Source organism: Pan troglodytes, chromosome 3 (genome assembly GCF_028858775.2).
Source record: "Pan troglodytes isolate AG18354 chromosome 3, NHGRI_mPanTro3-v2.0_pri, whole genome shotgun sequence".
Taxonomy (NCBI): domain Eukaryota; kingdom Metazoa; phylum Chordata; class Mammalia; order Primates; family Hominidae; genus Pan; species Pan troglodytes.
In genome coordinates this window covers 3,526,505-3,544,157 of record NC_072401.2, presented here as the reverse complement: position 1 = coordinate 3,544,157, position 17,653 = coordinate 3,526,505, and the positions used below count along the sequence as shown (strand labels likewise).

Here is a 17,653-nt window from a genome sequence, read left to right as displayed (position 1 = left end):
CAGCTGGTTACCAGCAAAGCTAGAAGTCAACAAATCCAGATGTATTCATAAAGCCTCAACTATCTCCAATACACAACACATGAGAGCATACAGAACATCGAGACTCCCAATGCTCTAGGAGGCAGCCATCATGGAGCAGAGTGAAGGCAAGATGACTGACATGTGGAATTGAGGTCCTAGCTCTGCTACTTACTCACTCCCTGATCTTAGAAAAGTGCTTGTTATGGTTTCAATGTCTATAGACCCCCAAATTTATACACTGAAACTTAATTACCAGGGTGATGGTATTAGGAGGTGGGGCCTTTGGGAGGTGACTGGGTCATGAGGGCAGACCCCTCATGAATGAGATTAGCATCCATATATAAGAGGCCCCACAGAGCTTCCTCACCCCGTCACCACGTGGGCAAGGCGAAAGTCCTGGATCTTGGACTTCCCAACCTCCAGAAGTGTGAGAAGTAAATTCTGTTGTTGAAGCCACCCAGGCTATGGTATTTTGTTATGGCAACCCATGCTGACTAAGACAGTCACCTTAAACCATAATAGGATGAGTGGATACAATCAGGTGCAGGGACTGGAAGGCATCAGGGAAGAAATGCAGACAGTAAATGAAAGGTTAGCCGGGCATGGTGGCTCACGCCTGTAATCCCAGCACTTTGGGAGGCCAAGGCAGGCAGATCATGAAGTCAGGAGATCGAGACCACCCTGGCTAACATGTTGAAACCCCATCTCTACTAAAAAAAAAAAAAATTAGCCAGGCATGGTGACATGGGCCTGTAGTCCCAGCCACTCGGGAGGCTGAGGCAGGAGAATCGCTTGAACCCGGGAGGCAGAAGTTCCGTCACAATTTAAAAAAAAAAGAAAAACAGAGACGCTGCTACACTGAAAACCCTGCTTGGTAGAAGGCACCAGTCACAAGCTCACTGACTGTATGAGCCCATCCACAGTAATGTCCAGAAGACGTAGAGTCACAGAGACAGAAGGCAGGTTAGTGGCTGCCTGCAGCTGGAGGCATGGAGGTTTTGGGTAAAGAGTACAGAGTTCCTTTATGGGTTCTAAAACTGATTCTGGTGATGGCTGTACAACTCTGTGGGCATACTAAAGAGAATGAATTATATACTTTAAATGGGTGAATTATATGAATTATCTCAAGAATGCTGTTTCCTGGCTGGGAGTGGTAGCTCACGCCTGTAATCCCACCACTTTGGGAGGCCGAGGCGGGCTAATCACGAGGTCACAAGTTCGAGACCAGCCTGGCCAACATGGTGAAACCCCGTCTCTACTAAAAATACAAAAAGTTAGCTGGGTGTGGTGGCAGGCGCCTGTAATCCCAACTACTCGGGAGGCTGAGGCAGGAGAATCACTTGAACCTGGGAGGCAGAAGTTGCGGTGAGGTGAGATAGCACCAATACACTCCAGCCTGGGCAACAGGGGAGACTCTTTCTCAAAAAAAAAAAAATCAAAAAATTAGCTGGGCATGGTGGGTATGCCTGTAGTCCCAACTACTGAGGAGGCTGAGGCAGAAGGATCACTTGAGCCTGGGAGATCGAGGCCACAGTGAGCTATGATCATGACACTGCACTCCAAGCTGGGCAACAGAATGACACCCTATCTCAAAAAAATTAAATTAAATTTTTTAAAAAATGCTGTTTCCAAAACAAAAGGCTAGTGCAGTAATCCAAATGAGATAGTATATCAGTCTGGACCAGAAGTGGCAGAGAATATAAAGTATGCATATGTACATGTATTATGTGTCCATGTACAGGTGCATGCATATGTGCAGAGGTCCCCAAACTTTTTGGCACCAGGGACCGGTTCTGTGGAAGACAATTTTTCCACAAACCAGCGTTGGCGGGGGATGGTTTCGGGATGAAACTGTTCCACCTCAAATCATCATCAGGCATTAGATTCTCATAAGGAGCATGCAACCTAGATCCCTCAAATGTGCAGTTCACAATAGGGTTCATGCTCTGATATGGTTTGGCTCTGTGTCCCCACCCAAATCTCATGTTGAATTGTAATCTCCAGTGTCGGAGGTGGGGCCTGGTGGGAGGTGATTGGATCATGGGGGTAGTTTCTAATGGTTGAGCACCATCCCCCTGGTGCTCCTTTGTGTAGCAACTCCCCCTACAGGCACTCTCCTTTCTCCCTCCTCTCTCCCTCTCAATCTTTCTTTTTCTCTCTCTCTCTATCTCTCTCTCTCTCTCTCTCCCTCCTTCTCTCTCTTTCCTGCGGGCCATGTGAAGATGTGCCTACTTCCCCTTCACCTTCTGCCATGACTGCAAGTTTCCTGAGGCCTTCCCAGAAACAGAAGCCTGTACAGCCTGCAGAACTGTGAGCCAATTAAACCTCTTTTCTTTATATGTCTCAGGTATGTCTTTACAGAATTGTGAGAACGAACTCATACACAGTCCTATGAGAATCTAATGCCACCACTGGCCTGAGAGGAGATAGAGCTCAGGTGGTAATGCTTGCTCACCTCTTCCTGCGCAGCCTGGTTTTTTTTTTTTGTTTTTTGTTTTTTGTTTTTTGTTTTTTTGAGACAGAGTCTCGCTCTGTCGCCCAGGCTGGAGTGCAATGGCACAATCTCGGCTCACTGCAAGCTCTGCCTCCCAGGTTCACGCCGTTCTCCTGCATCAGCCTCCCAGAGGTAGCTGGGACTACAGGCGCCCGCCACCACACCCGGCTAATTTTTTTTGTATTTTTAGTAGAGACAGGGTTTCACCGTGTGAGCCGGAATGGTCTCGATCTCCTGACCTTGTGATGCACTGGCCTCAGCCTCCCAAAGTTCTGGAATTACAGGCGTGAGCCACCACGCGCGGCCTGCAGTCCGGTTTTTAACAGAGGTTGGGGACCCCTGCATATGTGCATGTATATGTGCATGTACATGTATGAGAATACAAATGTACACACTTTCTTCTCGCAAAATATTTAGTAGGGGAAACAAAAGACTTGGTGAGTGGAAATGAAGAGTTGTGGTGACCTGTTTCTAGCTTCATAAGACACAAAGTGGGGTAAATGGGGCAGGGGCAGATGTGGGGAGGAGGACAGAAAGCTGAGCTCATCACACCGTGTCTGACATATCCACAAATCAGCTATATATAAGTGTCACGGGGCAGCTGGCTACACTGAACTGCAGCTCCAGAGACAGGTCCTCTGAGGTCCCTCATCTAGACACTGAAGACAAGAGAACAGCCCCGACTCTCAGGCTGCCCTGCCCAATACTGGAGCCACTACCCACATAGGGTTATTTAAATTTAAATTTAATGAAAATTAAACCGAATCAGGGGTTCAGTTCTTCAGTCACACTAGCTGCATTTCAAGGGCTCAACAGCTATATGTGTTTAGTGGCTACTGTCTTGGCTGGCATAGCTATGGAGCACTGCCATGGTTATAGAAAATTCTGCCACTATCTAGAACAGCACTGGCCCAGAGACTACAAAGAGAGAAGACGGCCTAGGACAGAGCCTAGAAAGCATGTGCTGGTGGGCAGGAAGGACTGAACCCAGTGACTGGGGAGTGGCAAGTGGGTAAGGGAACACCCAGGAGGCCCTCTGAAAGCCAACTGAAGAGGACACTCAAGATGGGGGTAGCAGCCTGCAGGATACAAAGAGGGAAAGGCAGGCAGGACCAGAGCAGCGCCCAGAGATGTAAAGACATGATCTGGGCGGGAAACGCTGCTATGGAGTGTGGCAACAGAAACCACCAGCAGGGGTTAAGGAAGGATGGCTGAAGTAGTAGACAGGGTCCAGGCCAAGAGAGCCAAAGAAGCCTTGCAAACAAGGTCCACCTCAGAGCAGTGGGAAGCTCTGTGGGCTGAGGCTGGGACTCTCCAGAGATGTTTGCAGAGAAGGGAGAAGACTGATGGCAGCTAAAGGAGAATGGGAAGTTAGTGGGGAGATTTTTAAAGGTAGAAGACAAGGCAAAGAGAGAGTAATCAGATATAAACAGTAAGTGAACTGGTCTATCTTAGGCTGGGCGTGGTGGCTCATGCCCGTAATCCCAACACTTTGGGAGGCCGAAGCGGATAGATCACTTCAGGTCAGGAGTTTCAGACCAACCTGACCAACATGGTGAAACCCCGTCTCTACTAAAACTACAAAAAAATTAGCTGGGCGTGGTGGTGCATGCCTGTAATCCCAGCTGTAATCTGCCTCGAGAGGCTGAGGCAGAAGAATCGTTTGAACCCAGGAGGTACAAGTTGCAGTGAGCTGAGATCACACCATTGCACTCCAGCCCAGGCAACAAGAATGAAACTCCGTCTCAAAAAAAAAAAAAAAAAAAGTATGTGAACTGGTCTATCTTAAATCCATTGTACAAATAGTTAACATTTGTTTTGAAGTTGATTTTATTGCTTCACAGAAAAGCAAAACTGTCCCTGAGATTGGCAGAACATTCTACAACCATGGAAATGCTCCATAACTATGCTAGCCAGGACAGTAGCCATTAACCAAGATTTAAGGAGACAGCAATGAGGTACTTAGCCAGGAACATCAATTCTGAGCTTTCTTGGCTAATGCTGGAAACCTAAAACTAAAGCTAGGTATTTCCCTCTTAGGGATAACAGTGACTGATGACACTAAAAGAGCTATAAAACACATGGTCACATTTTTTTCTTCTTTTGCAAAGAGTCTGACTCTGTCACCCAGGCTGGAGTGCAGCGGCACAATCAAGGCTTACTGCAAACTGCACCTCCCAGGTTCAAGCAACTCTCTTGCCTCAGCCTCCCAAGTAGCTGGGATTACAGGCACGCACCACCATGCCCATCTAATTTTTTTTTTGAGACGGAGTCTCGCTCTGTCACCCAGGCTGGAGTGCAGTGGCACGATCTCGGCTCACTGCAAGCTCCGCCTCCTGGATTCACGCCATTCTCCTGCCTCAGCCTCCCGAGCAGCTGGGACTACAGGCGCCCGCCACCACGCTCAGATAATTTTTTTGTATTTTTAGTAGAGACGGGGTTTCACTGTGTTAGCCAGGATGGTCTTGATCTCCTGACCTCATGATCCGCCCGCCTCAGCCTCCCAAAGTGCTGGGATTACAGGCTTGAGCCACCACACCCGGCCCAACCCATCTAATTTTTTGTATTTTTAGTAGAGAGGGGGTTTCATGATGTTGCCCAGGCTGGTCTCGAACTCTTGGCCTCAAGTGATCCACCTGCCTCAGTCTCCCAAAGTGCTGGAATAACAGGCACAAGCCACTGCACCCATCCACATGGTCACATTTTGATGTTAAATTTAGTGTCACAATCTGAGCGATTTTGTTCATTTAAAGCAAAAAGAGAATAAAGAAGGGACAGATTACTAAACAAAGGTAGTCTGGAAACCCACAGTCATTAAGGCTGTATGAATCCAGCACCCAAGTGGGACATTACCTTTATTGCGGGTCCAGGAGCCACGTCATCCAGGACGTGGGCACAAATGTTAATCACCTTCAGCAGGTGAGAGAAGAGCTGCTCCACCATGGGCACCAGGGCCCGGTCCCCCAGGGCTGGCCAGACCTCCTCTTGCTTGGTGGCTGCTGGGTTGGCTTCTTCTTCAGAGGCCCATGAACTTCTCAGAGATTTGGGAGCACTGGCTGTGATATGGGCATAGACATTACCTCTCCACCCCAACAGCATGGGAAGGACAAATGGCTTGGGGAACTGAAGTCATTTAAGACCCTATGTTAAGAGTTGGCCAGACATCTGTGCCTGATATTCAACTGATAAGCCAAACTCAAACTGAAACTGATGTTTCCCGCACAAATCTGTATTCCCAATTTCCATGACTGTCACCACCACACACCTGCCCAGGATGTGAAGTCATCCCGGGTTTCTTTGTCTTCACAACCGAAGTTCAGTCGGTGAACCAGGCCTGGCAATTCTGCCTCCTTCATTCTCTTACAATCAGTGTCTTCCCTGCAGTCCCAAAGCCATTATCTTGCCTCAGCATCAACATTAATCTCCTGAGTCTCCCTACCTTCTCCTCCAGCCCATGTTCAAGTTGGCTGAATGATCTTACTAAAATACTCATCTTTTAGTCCCTTTCACGAAACTCTCCTATAGCCCCCTGAAGCAAATAGCACAGGCCCCAATTCTTTCATGGAGATTGGCAACTTCTCCCAAAATCAATTTCAATGGACTCCGTCTTCCTTGCTGGCCACATCCTCCATTATCATCGCCAAGGTGCTACACCCTCTCCGTGTTGTGCCCTTTCCTACCAGCCCATAAATCTGCCCAAGGAGAGTGATCAGGGCCACTCTGTGTGACCACTGCACTTTTGTTTACATGTATCCCCCTCTAATCTAAAACCAACTTGAGAATGAAGTCCATACATTATACTTTCTTATCATCCCAGTGCCCGAGGGAGTACTGGCATATGGTGCCCACTAAAATGAAATTCAAAATGAGTTTACTTGTAGTTAACTGAGGGGCTATATTGGGAAGAGGCTACTTTAAAATACTCAGCACAGAACAGCTGCCAACTGCATGTGTTTATGCATATAGGTAACATCTGAAATTTGACTAAAGGGACAAGCCATCACTGGCAATGAGCTTATAGTATTTTCCCCTCATATGCTCACCACCCCCATTCCCCCTAAGGAAATCAAAATCCAAGTCCTGGAGTCCCTGTTTCAACTCAGTACCAGTACCTGCAAGCAAGTTTCCGGCCAAAATCAAAGCATCTTGATGGGCTGAGAGATCCAATGGGAACCAAGCTGACGAGAGCAGGGTCAGAATCATTGTGGCCATCCCAACAGTACAGCTCTTCCTAGACTCATCTGAGGCACTCAGTGGAGGCACTCTGGAAGCAGACATTTGCAAAGTCAAATTATAGACAATTTTCAAGCACACAACAGTCTTCCTTTCTCTTGCAATTCCAAGAGGAAGGCATGTCACAATACATTTTATACCAGCTCAGAAATTGTTTTATTTTTAATCAACTAACATCTTTTCCATAAATCAAAGCTCCATAAAAATCATTTGAGAAATGAAATCAGGTAGTAGATCTGAATGAAAGTATTGGGGCCTAAGTGTCCAATGAAGGAATGCTTTCACTAGGGCAGATGACAATGGTTCTGCTGAACTGGAGATGAGACAGCTACCCAGACATTTGGGCATGTTAATGCCATTGAGTAAACAGGCACAAAATAAAAGAGAATTGGCTGAGGTGAGCTCTTTATTACTATGGAAAAATAGTGTACTTGATACACAATGGGGAAGGTCTGACGTGGTTAGTTTTCCTGATATTATTATGTTGGTTCCCCAATGGTATCCTTTAACACCCCATATCTTGTAGTAAAAGTTATTGAAAGACAAATTGCAACCTCAAATAAGCAGGATTACCCAGGGCTCAATCCCCTAGAAAAGACAGTATAAGTCAAACTACCAAGCATTGAACCCCAACCACCTGAGGTGCTGACTGAGGATTAAGAGAACATAGAATGGATATGGAGAATAGAACTCATAAATATCAACCCCTTGTGAACAGATGCAGAAACGAGGATTATGGTGTCTACCCATATTTTCTTTTTTATTTTATCATTTAAATCTATCTATATTTTAAATTGTAAAAAGTATTAGAACTGTATGTTTACTTGAACGAATTTTTAACTTTCTTTAAATTAATACATTTTACTCCAATGCCAAAGTTGCCCAGAAGTGAAGTCTAGTGCCAGACCTATGACTAGAAACCGTAGCTGCTCAGTCTGTATGTGAGGAAGGTGGGAAAGCAATCATTCTAGAGCAGATAATGTAATCCACTTCAAGCAAATGTCAGTTGGTCATTCGCTGACACACACAAGAAATCTGCAGGTTTACTTCTCAAATGTGATGTGAGTCACCAAAATCATTCTCAGTAATTGATACACAAAATGAAAGCCTATTCCTGAATGCTGCAGAAGACTTGAAATTATTTCCCAGATGCTAGTAGGGCCATCTACTGGAGGAAAATCATTTTTAAATAAAAGCTGTTAATATAAGAACAGTAGTTCCTAAATCATCACCATTTCGTATGCTAGGTCACAATTAAGTGAAAAAAGGTTCCTAAACTTCTAATTCACAGCAAATAATTCTGGAAAGAATCAAGCTAATGAGAAAAGCCTTTTGCCAGCATATGAAAATTCCCTTAAATGAACTTGAAGATCACACCCTGAAATTCCCAAAAATGCCTAAGAACATTTGGCATTCATTTCCCACAGCTCCTGTCACTAGTCTCACACAACTAATATAGCAGAAACAAGTATTCCATCAGATATTTTTCCAAAAAGCCAAATTGATAAAAGACTTAAAAAGAAAGAAAAAGGGCATCCTAATAACTACGTTTATGTCATACTGTTGTAGACAACTGTTAATATATACTGAGGAAAATACATACCCACAGTGCCAACCTAAACTCCAAATGCAAACTGGGAAGGCAGTGGAAAGAAGACACAAAGCTTCACAGCATCCAAACTGAGAAGAAAGAAACAATAAAATCACACCCAAACACCCAAAGGTTTATTGAATTATATCTCCTTTTACCCTTTATAAAAAGTACAAACAATGAGAAGAAAACTGAGATCTGTGTATGATAACCACAGGATATCTGTCCCAGCATGGTACAACTTCCTACTTTAGACAACTCAAACACATGTTATCAGAATGGCAATGATATCCCAATGAAGAGAGGCTCCTGTGCTGCCCACACCCTGGAATGCTCTCCCACCCTTCCACCTCTCAACTGCCCCTGCACATCCTTAGGAGCTGAGCTCCAGCTTATCACATCGTCTCCCTGAACAGCCTGCAGAAACCCTAAGGGCAGGAATCCTGTTTTTACATCCCAAGACTACAACAGTGCCTGACACATGTCGGCCACAATAAAAATAAATAAGCAAAGTTTACGATATTTTGAACAAATCAAGGGAAGACCATACTGCAGACAGCCCAAACAATATTTAGTCTTCTATAACATGCAAGTATTTCTTTTGTCAAATAAAATAAAAAGGTCTGGCTGGGCGCAGTGCCTCACGCCTGTAATCCCAGCACTTTGGGAGGCCGAGGCAGGTGGATCACGAGGTCAGGAGTTCGAGACCAGCCTGACCAACCTGGTGAAACCCTACCTCTACTAAAAATACAAAAATTAGCCAGGTGTGGTGCCGCACACCTGTAATTCCAGCCACTCAGGAGGCTGGGGCCAGAGAATCATTTGAACCCAGGAAGCGGAGGCTGCAGTGAGCCAAGATCATGCCACTGTGCTCTAGCCTGGGCAACAGAGTGAGATTCCATCTCAAAAAATAAAAATAAAAAGGTTTAACCTGGTCACCAGCAAATTAACATTACTTTTGTATATTATTTTTTTCTGATAACAAAAGTTATACTTGCTCATTTTAGAAAATTTGAGAATATCTGAAAAATATAAAGAAGAAAAAAATCATCCACAATCCCAAAATTTATCTTGGTGATTATCTGCCAATGTGAGAAATGTATATATGTAAATATTATTTTTCTTAACTGAAATCCGACTATACCCCCACCAGGTTTGTATTCTGCCTTTTTTCACTCAATATTACAATCCAGATTATACATCTCCATATTGTTAAAAATTCTCCAAAGCATCACACTATATACTAGCATATGTACATAATTTAATTATTCTTGGATTCTTGGATATTATGGTTCTTTTCTAATGTCAGCAACATAAATTCTTATTATAAAAATGTAAGGCCAGGCATGGTGGCTCACACCTGTAATCCCAGCACTTTGGGGGACCGAGGAGGGCGGATCACCTGAGGTTGGGAGTTTGAGACCAGCCTGACCAACATGGAGAAACCCTGTCTCTACTAAAAATACAACATGAGCCGGGCATGGTGGCGCATGCCTGTAATCCCAGCTACTCGGGAGGCTGAGGCAGGAGAATTACTTGAACCCGGGAGGTGGAGGTTGTGGTGAGCTCAGATCATGCTATTGCACTCCAGCCTGGGCAACAAGAGCAAAACTCTGTCTCAAAAAAAAAAAAATTAAAAAAATTAAAATAAAAATGTAAAAATGTAAATTATAAATATTTTTCCCTTAGTATATATTACCAGGTCACTGAGTTAATTATAATCTAGACATTTTAAACTTCTGATACATTACCAATGCAGGTGACAGTAGTTTACTTTTTTCTTTTTTTTTTTTGAGACAGAGTCTCGCTCTATTGCACAGGCTGGAGTGCAGTGGCTTGACCTCAGCTCACTGCAACCTCTACCTCCCAGGTTCAAGCGATTCTCTTGCCTCAGCCTCCTGAGTAGCTGGGATTACAGGCGCCCACCACCACGCCCAGCTAATTTTTGTATTTTTAGTACAGATGGGGTTTCACCACGTTGGCCAGGCTGGTATCCGACTCCTGACCTCAAGTGAGCCCCCAAACTTGGCCTCCCAAAGTGCTGGGATTACAGGCATGAGCCCCCACGCCTGGCTTATTTTAATTTTTATGTCTTCCTAAATTGGCTGAATTTTTTTATTTTGGGCGTGTATTACTTTAATAATCAGAAAAAAAAATAGTCATTTACATTCCTGGAGTAAGCTAAGATTCTTTTCACAGAAGCACAATTTCTTAGCAAGCCCCATGGATAAGTAAGAGCTCTAATACAAGCACCTCACCATAAGATGACCATACAACTAACTGGCCATACAAGCTACCAAAAATTATTATAATTTCATTAAGACCAATCAAGAAAGAGACTTACTGTGAGTGCTCTGGTGGTTGATGTGATTAGTTCATGAGAAACTGCTGCAATAACTCTTGAAAGGTTATTTTCCATAGTGACATCTGTTATGCTTGGTAGTAGGTTATAGCCTCTATATATTCTAATAAGAAAAATATAGAGACTTAAAATACACTATTAAAACATACATTTTTAAAGATCAAATGGCATTTAAAAGTTTAAGATTAAAGATTAAAAAAAGTTAAGCAGTCTCAACTTTTAAGTGAAACAGGGGCTGAAAATAAATTTTGATCATTATTCCATAACAATGGCTGAATTTATTCCCTCCCTTCCTCCCAGTCTGCCCCGAACACTTTTGCTGCAGCCATACTCCCCTTACAGCGTTGCCTACTATCTCTTTAAGTTGAGATAAATGCTTCATGAAGTTATTCCTGCTTCCAAGAAAAAAGAAATTCCTTTCTCCACTTCTGATCTCCCACGGCACTTTTTTGCATTCCCTTCATGGCACATGTCAATTTCTATCCCCCGTTATAGTTATATACAAACTCTAATTCCTTTAGAACACATGGAAAAAAGGCAAAAAATACAATAAATTATAATACCCCAGTGGTCTGAATAAAGCCAATCTGATTTTGTATCCCTCACAGTGTCTTGTCCACAGAGACACTCAACAAAACTAAGGAGATTATGATTTTAAGTTAACACATGAATGCTAACAGAACAGGCAGCTAAGCAGCACACTCTGCTGCACAATTGGTCATTGTATCTATCACGCAAGACCCAATTAACCACAGCTGAATTGTCAAGAGGCCTGCTGAAGTTTGGAACTGGGAAACTTTTCCAAGTAGTAGTTAGTAACCAATTTTAATGATATCTCAGTTGGCATCTATTAATAAATATTCATCTTCTGAAATGACATTAAGAAGCAACAATTTATTCTAAGCTTATCAAATTCCTGATAATCAAATACTCTTTCACTGCTTCTACTTATCTTAAAGGAGTATCTATCCTGAATCTTTTCAAAGAGAGAAAATGCCAGTTCTGAGTTTAAACAAAGGAAATTATCTGAAGGGGAAATATTAAGGTGGCCAAAAAAATGTTTCCATGTTTTTTTTTTTGTTTTTGTGTGTGTGTGTTTTTTTTGAGACAGAGTCTCACTCTGTAGCCCAAGCTGGGAGTGCAATGGCACAATCTTGGCTCACTGCAACCTCTGCCTCCAGGGCTCAAGTGATTCTCATCCCTCAGCCTCCCGAGTAGCTGGGATTACAGGTGCCCGCCACCACGCCCGGCTAATTTTTTGTATTTGAGTAGAGGTGGGTTTTGCCATGTTGCCCAGGGTGGTCTTGAACCCCTGAGCTCAAGCGACCTGCCCGCCTGGGCCTCCCAAAGTGTTAGGATTACAGGCGTGAGCCACCGCACCCAGCCTTCCATGTGTTTTTTAAAGCAGTCTTTACATGAAAAAAGATGTTATTTATTCAGGAATTATGACTTTGATATTTGATAAGCTGAGTTCCTAATTCAGAAAAAAAGCATCAAGTGATCATTTAAGCTTAGAAGTCATTTAGTCCAAGTTTTGTAAAACACTGTTACTCAGCAGAAAAAGAGTATCATATAAAGCCAATTTTTAAAATAACATTTAAAAGACAAAATTAAAAAGCACAAGTCTTATCACTTCTGCAATATTCTCTGCAAGCTAGAATTCTGAAGATTATAGCTTCATTAAAGCACTCTGTCCCACTCACCTAAGAATCAGATAAGAATGGGATATATGTGGCCATCTGACACGATATTCAAAAGCTCCACAACAAATGTGAATGATAATCTTGCAAATCACTGAACTAGTGGATAACCCTAAATAACACTGACTTTAATAGCCCGCTCACCAAAAAATCAACAGGCGTGATAGAATACAAACCTCTTTAAAGGTAACACAACTAAAGTGAAAATGTGTTAACAGATAATACGTAAGTGTCACAAACAAAAATACAACTGTCAGCACATGGAATGTAATAAACTATTAAGAGATTTACAATGTCACAGCTGAGTGATTGTGGCAGAGCTTAAATACAGAGGTGGTGTGGTCAATGCTCAAAATGATAATATCCTATCAAAGGACTGACCTACACTCAAACATCCTGAGCTAAAGCTTTTTTCTAGAAAATAAAATGTTTTCAATTAAAGCCTAAAGAAAGGCATCAGGAAAGGGCAGTTTCCCGACAATGTGAAGACGCCACTGGGTCAGCATACCTGGTTATTGTGCTGACGGAGAAATGAGATGGAGGCTGCGTCTCATGCATGAGAAGTTTCAGGTAAACACTGCTTTGATCTCTTGCCACGGCCACTACTGGATCAGCTTGTCCTTGGTCACATTTATAAAACAGCTTTGGGACAAGCCTAACACAAAAGTAAGGTTAATTTGCTTCAGAAAGTAGATGAAACTCACCTGTGATAGACCACCCTCCACCCTGCAGATGGCTAAGCCAACACCTCTGGTTACCAGTGGACACCACTTCTCGCCCCCTTTCTCAGGTGGCGTTCTTCAAGCACGTGACAGCGTTGTCTCCAATCTCAGGGTCACTCTCTCATGCACCCACTCGGACATAACTGGGTGCTGTACTTTCTTTTTTTCTTTTTTTTTTTTTTGAGACAGAATGTCACTCTGTGGCCCAGGCCGGAGTACAATGGTGCGATCTCGGCTCACTGCAACCTCTGCCGTCCAGGTTCAAGTGATTCTCCTGCCTCAGCCTCCTGAGTAGCTGGGATTACAGGCGCCTGCCACCGTGCCCAGCTAATTTTTGTAGTTTTAGTAGAGACAGGGTTTCATCACCTTGGCCCTTCTGATCAACATCAACAAGTGCTGAACAGTGTCTGTCCACAGAGTACTGAGCACAGAGCAGGTCTGAATGCCAGCTGCATTCCTTAGGCACTTTTGCAATTTTGTCTGCAAAATTGTCCCAAACACTCCCAGATGGCAAAGCTTAAGCTGAGATTCCTAACAAATCTAAACTGAATTCAAATGGAGAATATGGGTAACATTTTCCTACAAAAACAAAAGGGTTCATATCTGCCATCAACACTCAGTAATACTTTTAGAAACAATCAACTATTTTATCATATTGGTCTGCAAGCCCCATTATCTTTAATTAAAGTCTCTTTCCTCATGGAGACTTGATCATGAGTAGAATTTTTTCTAGAATATAAGAAGTAACTACTGGCTGGGTACGGTGGCTCACGCCTGTAATCCCAGCACTTTGGGAGGCCGAGACAAGGGGACCGCTTGAGGCCAGGAGTTCAAGATCAGCCCGGCCAACATGGCAAAACCCCATGTCTACTAAAGATACAAAAATTAGCCGGGCATGGTGGCACACTCCTGTAATCCCAGCTACTTGGGAGGCTGAGGCAGGAAAATCGCTTGAACCCAGGAGGCAATAGTTGCAATGAGCCAAGATTCCACCACTGCATTCCTGCCTGAGTGACAGAGCGAGACTCTGTCTCCACAAACAAACAAATAAAAAGAAGTTGCTATCATTTGCAGAAAATGGTAAAGCTGAGAAATCTCTGAATAGGCAAGTCATATAAACCTATTAAGTAAATGAAAAGAGTGTCTCACAAGTAATCAAAGAAATGCAAATTACAATGATGAAAATGAAAAATATGCACCAAAATGTAACTTTGGTTTTCTTTCAGTAGTTTGATTACAAAGATTATTTCCTTTTTTTATATTTTCCTTAAATTCTGTTCATTAAACATGTATTACTTTCAAAAGAAGGTAAGTTATTTTAAAAAGAAATATCAGCCGGGTGTGGTAGCTCACGCCTGTAATCCCAGCACTTTGGAAGGTCAAGGCAGGTGGATCACTTGAGGTCAGGAGTTTGAGACCAGTCTGGCCAACATGGTGAAACCCCATCTCTACCAAAAAATACAAAAATTAGCTGGCAGTGGTGGCCCTCGCCTGTAATTCCAGCTTCTTGGGAGGCTGACGTGGGAATCACTTGAACCTGGGAGGCAGAGACTGCAGTGAGCCGAGATCGCACCACCACACTCCAGCCTGGGCATCATAGAATGAGACCCTATCTCAAAAAAAATAAATAAATAAAGAGAAGTATCAACTTCTGCCCAAAAAACTGATACATATTTAACTTTTTTTGAAATATTTGTACTGGTGAGAAGAATCAGGCACAATCACATTCTGGTAGTGGGAGTATACTTTGGCATGTTTCTGCTATATGTTCTCAGAAGTGGGAGGTGAGCTGTGGGTACACAAGGGCATACAGTGTGGTATAATGGACATTGGAGACTCACAGGGCGGAAGGCTGGAAGGTGAGGGACAAAAAACTACATATTGGGTACAAGGTACACTACTCGGGTGACAGGTGTACTAAAATCTCAGACTTCACCATGTAACCAAAATTCAGCCATGTAACCAAAAACCACTTGTACCCCAAAAACCATTGAAATTTTAAAAAATGTGTATATGTAGAAAGAAACGAAGGAAGGAAGGAAGGAAGGAAGGCAGGCAGGCAGGCAGGCGGGCAGGCAGGAAGGAAGGCAGGCAGGCAGGCGGGAAGGGAAAGGGAAAGGGAGAGGGAAGTGGGGAAGGGAGGGAAGTGGGGAAGGGAGGGAAGGCGGGAAGGGAGGGAAGGCGGGAAGGGAGGGAAGGCGGGAAGGGAGGGAAGGCGGGAAGGGAGGGAAGGCGGGAAGGGAGGAAGGAAAGAAGGAAGGAAGGAACAATGGTATGTTTTTGAAGAGCAGTTTTGCAGTAAGTACCAAAATTATTTAAAAATCCACTTCTAGATGATCTACTCAAGAGAAATGAAAACATGTCTACACAAAATCTTGCAGGCAAATGTTCACAGTACCATAATTCATAAATTAGCCAAAATGTGAACTCTATAATATCCATCTGATGGATAGATAAAATATGGTATTATTCATATAATAGAATACTTTCACCAATAAAAATGAACAAACTACTGATACATGCTACAACAAGAACCAATCTCACAATTAAGTAAAAGAAGCCAAATGCAAAAGTCCATCTATACTATGACCCCAGTACTATAAAATGTCCAGAAAATACAAATCTTTGTTTGTTTTGAGACAGAGTCTCTCTCTGTTGCCCAGGTTGGAGTGCAGTGGAACGATCTCTGCTCACTGCAACCTCCGCCTCCCGGGTTCAAGTGATTCTCCTGCCTCAGCCTCCCGAGTAGCTGGGATTACAGGCGTGTGCCACCACATCCGACTAATTTTTGTATTTTTAGTAGAGACAAGGTTTCACCATGTTGGCCAGGCTGGTCTCGAACTCCTGACCTCAAGTGATCCACCCACCTCGGCCTCCCAAAGTGCTGGGATTACAGGCGTGAGTGCCTGGAGAAAACACAAATCTTAAGGGACAGAAAATAGATGAGTGGCTGCCTAGGAGTGGGGGCAGGAACCGGAGGTTACAGCAAATGGGCACAAGGATACATTTGGGGTGACAGAAATGTGATAAAATTGGAGTTTACTATACACTCAAAATGAGTACATTTCAAGAAATGTAAATTATAACCTCCATAAAGCTATTAGAAGATTTGTTTTAAATTTAAAGCCTGGCCAGGCGCCATGGCTCACGCCTGTAATCCCAGCACTTTGGGAGGCCAATGCAGGTGGATCACAGGGTCAGAGTTCGAGACCAGCCTGGCCAATATGGTGAAACCCTGTCTCTACTAAAAATACAAAAATTAACTGGGCGTGGTGGTGTGCCCCTGTAATCCCAGCTACTCGGGAGGCTGAGGCAGGAGAATCGCTTGAACCAGGGAGACAGAGGTTGCAGTGAGCCGAGATAGCGCCTGGACAACAGAGCAAGACTCTGTCTCAAAAAAAAAAAAAAAAAAAAAAAAAAAAATTCAAAGCCGGGCCTGGTAACTCAGCTTGTAGGAATTCTCAGAAAAAGAAAACTATACACAAACATTTATGTATAATAGTCAATTGCCAAAAAAATTATATAAAATTTTATCACAACCACATAGTAAAACAACGACCCATAACTAAAATTACTGTTTCATAACAGGAAAATGCTAATAAAATATTAAGTGAAAATTGTCAGATTACAAAATTGCATGTAATTTTGACCTGATTTTGAACAAGAAACTCAAAGAGTATACAGCAAAATATTAACAGTGATTACCTCCAGGTGGCAGCAGAATTGAAGGTGATTTTTTTTTCTTCTTAGTACTATTCTCTATAGTCCAAAATTTTTACAGTGAAAGTGCATTACTTTTTACAATGGATAGTTAGTATTTTGTTGTTTTTTTAATTATAATTTTAGACTTTTTTGGATTTTTTTTTTCATTATAGTTTAAGAATAGAATGGCTGAAATGAGCTCAGATTCAGGAATACTGCTCTACATCCTTTGAATTCTTCCCTCTCTTTCCATTCTCGTATCTTTCAGTACTTCAACCAAAAAAGGAAAAGAGATAAAATACTGGTAAATACCTAATTAATGATGCTGCGGCAACATGTCGCACCCTGGGGTCTTCATCTCCAAGCAAATGGATGACAACATTATTGAGCACTCGTTCTTGCAGTTTCAAAAGCTTTAGAGAGAAGGATAATAAAAATAAACATAATCTTGTATTTGACTAAATTTTAGGTAAGATATTTTGGAAAGCTAGTGAGAAAGAACTCAACATTACTAGACTTAAATCCATATGACACAATTATAACTTTCATGATATAAACCGTGAAATAAACATCTAAAACATGACGAATGCATTTAGAGAAATTCCACAAGGAAAGCCTCACTTTCACCTTCTTGAAGGTAAAACAGCATCTCACAAAAATAAACCGCTTACCCCTGTATAATGATGAGCCCCTCTGTGTAAGTTTTCTGCTTTTGCCTCCAAAAAGCTCACCAGCCTAACAAAAGAGCACATTTAACAATGAAATCATTTAGTTACTCAGTAAACACTTACCGCCAGCTTGCTCCAGAGCAGGCTCATCCAGGTGCCC

At 42.9% G+C, this 17,653-nt stretch overlaps 1 protein-coding gene across 4 annotated transcripts in view; it reads right to left on the bottom strand.

Moving 5' to 3' along the window:
- The window catches only part of HTT (huntingtin), a 202,494-nt gene that overhangs the window by 89,233 nt on the left and 95,608 nt on the right, over positions 1-17,653 (bottom strand). For all 4 annotated transcript variants that reach the window (XM_063808594.1, XM_016951204.3, XM_016951206.4 and 1 more), the window contains exons 20-26: positions 17,497-17,560; positions 17,138-17,238; positions 12,910-13,056; positions 10,684-10,804; positions 8,352-8,428; positions 6,628-6,779; positions 5,369-5,571 (exon numbers count right to left, since the gene is read on the bottom strand). In XM_063808594.1, coding sequence (XP_063664664.1) covers positions 5,369-5,571; positions 6,628-6,779; positions 8,352-8,428; positions 10,684-10,804; positions 12,910-13,056; positions 17,138-17,238; positions 17,497-17,560 — 865 coding nt within the window. The remainder of the gene's footprint in view (positions 1-5,368; positions 5,572-6,627; positions 6,780-8,351; positions 8,429-10,683; positions 10,805-12,909; positions 13,057-17,137; positions 17,239-17,496; positions 17,561-17,653) is intronic.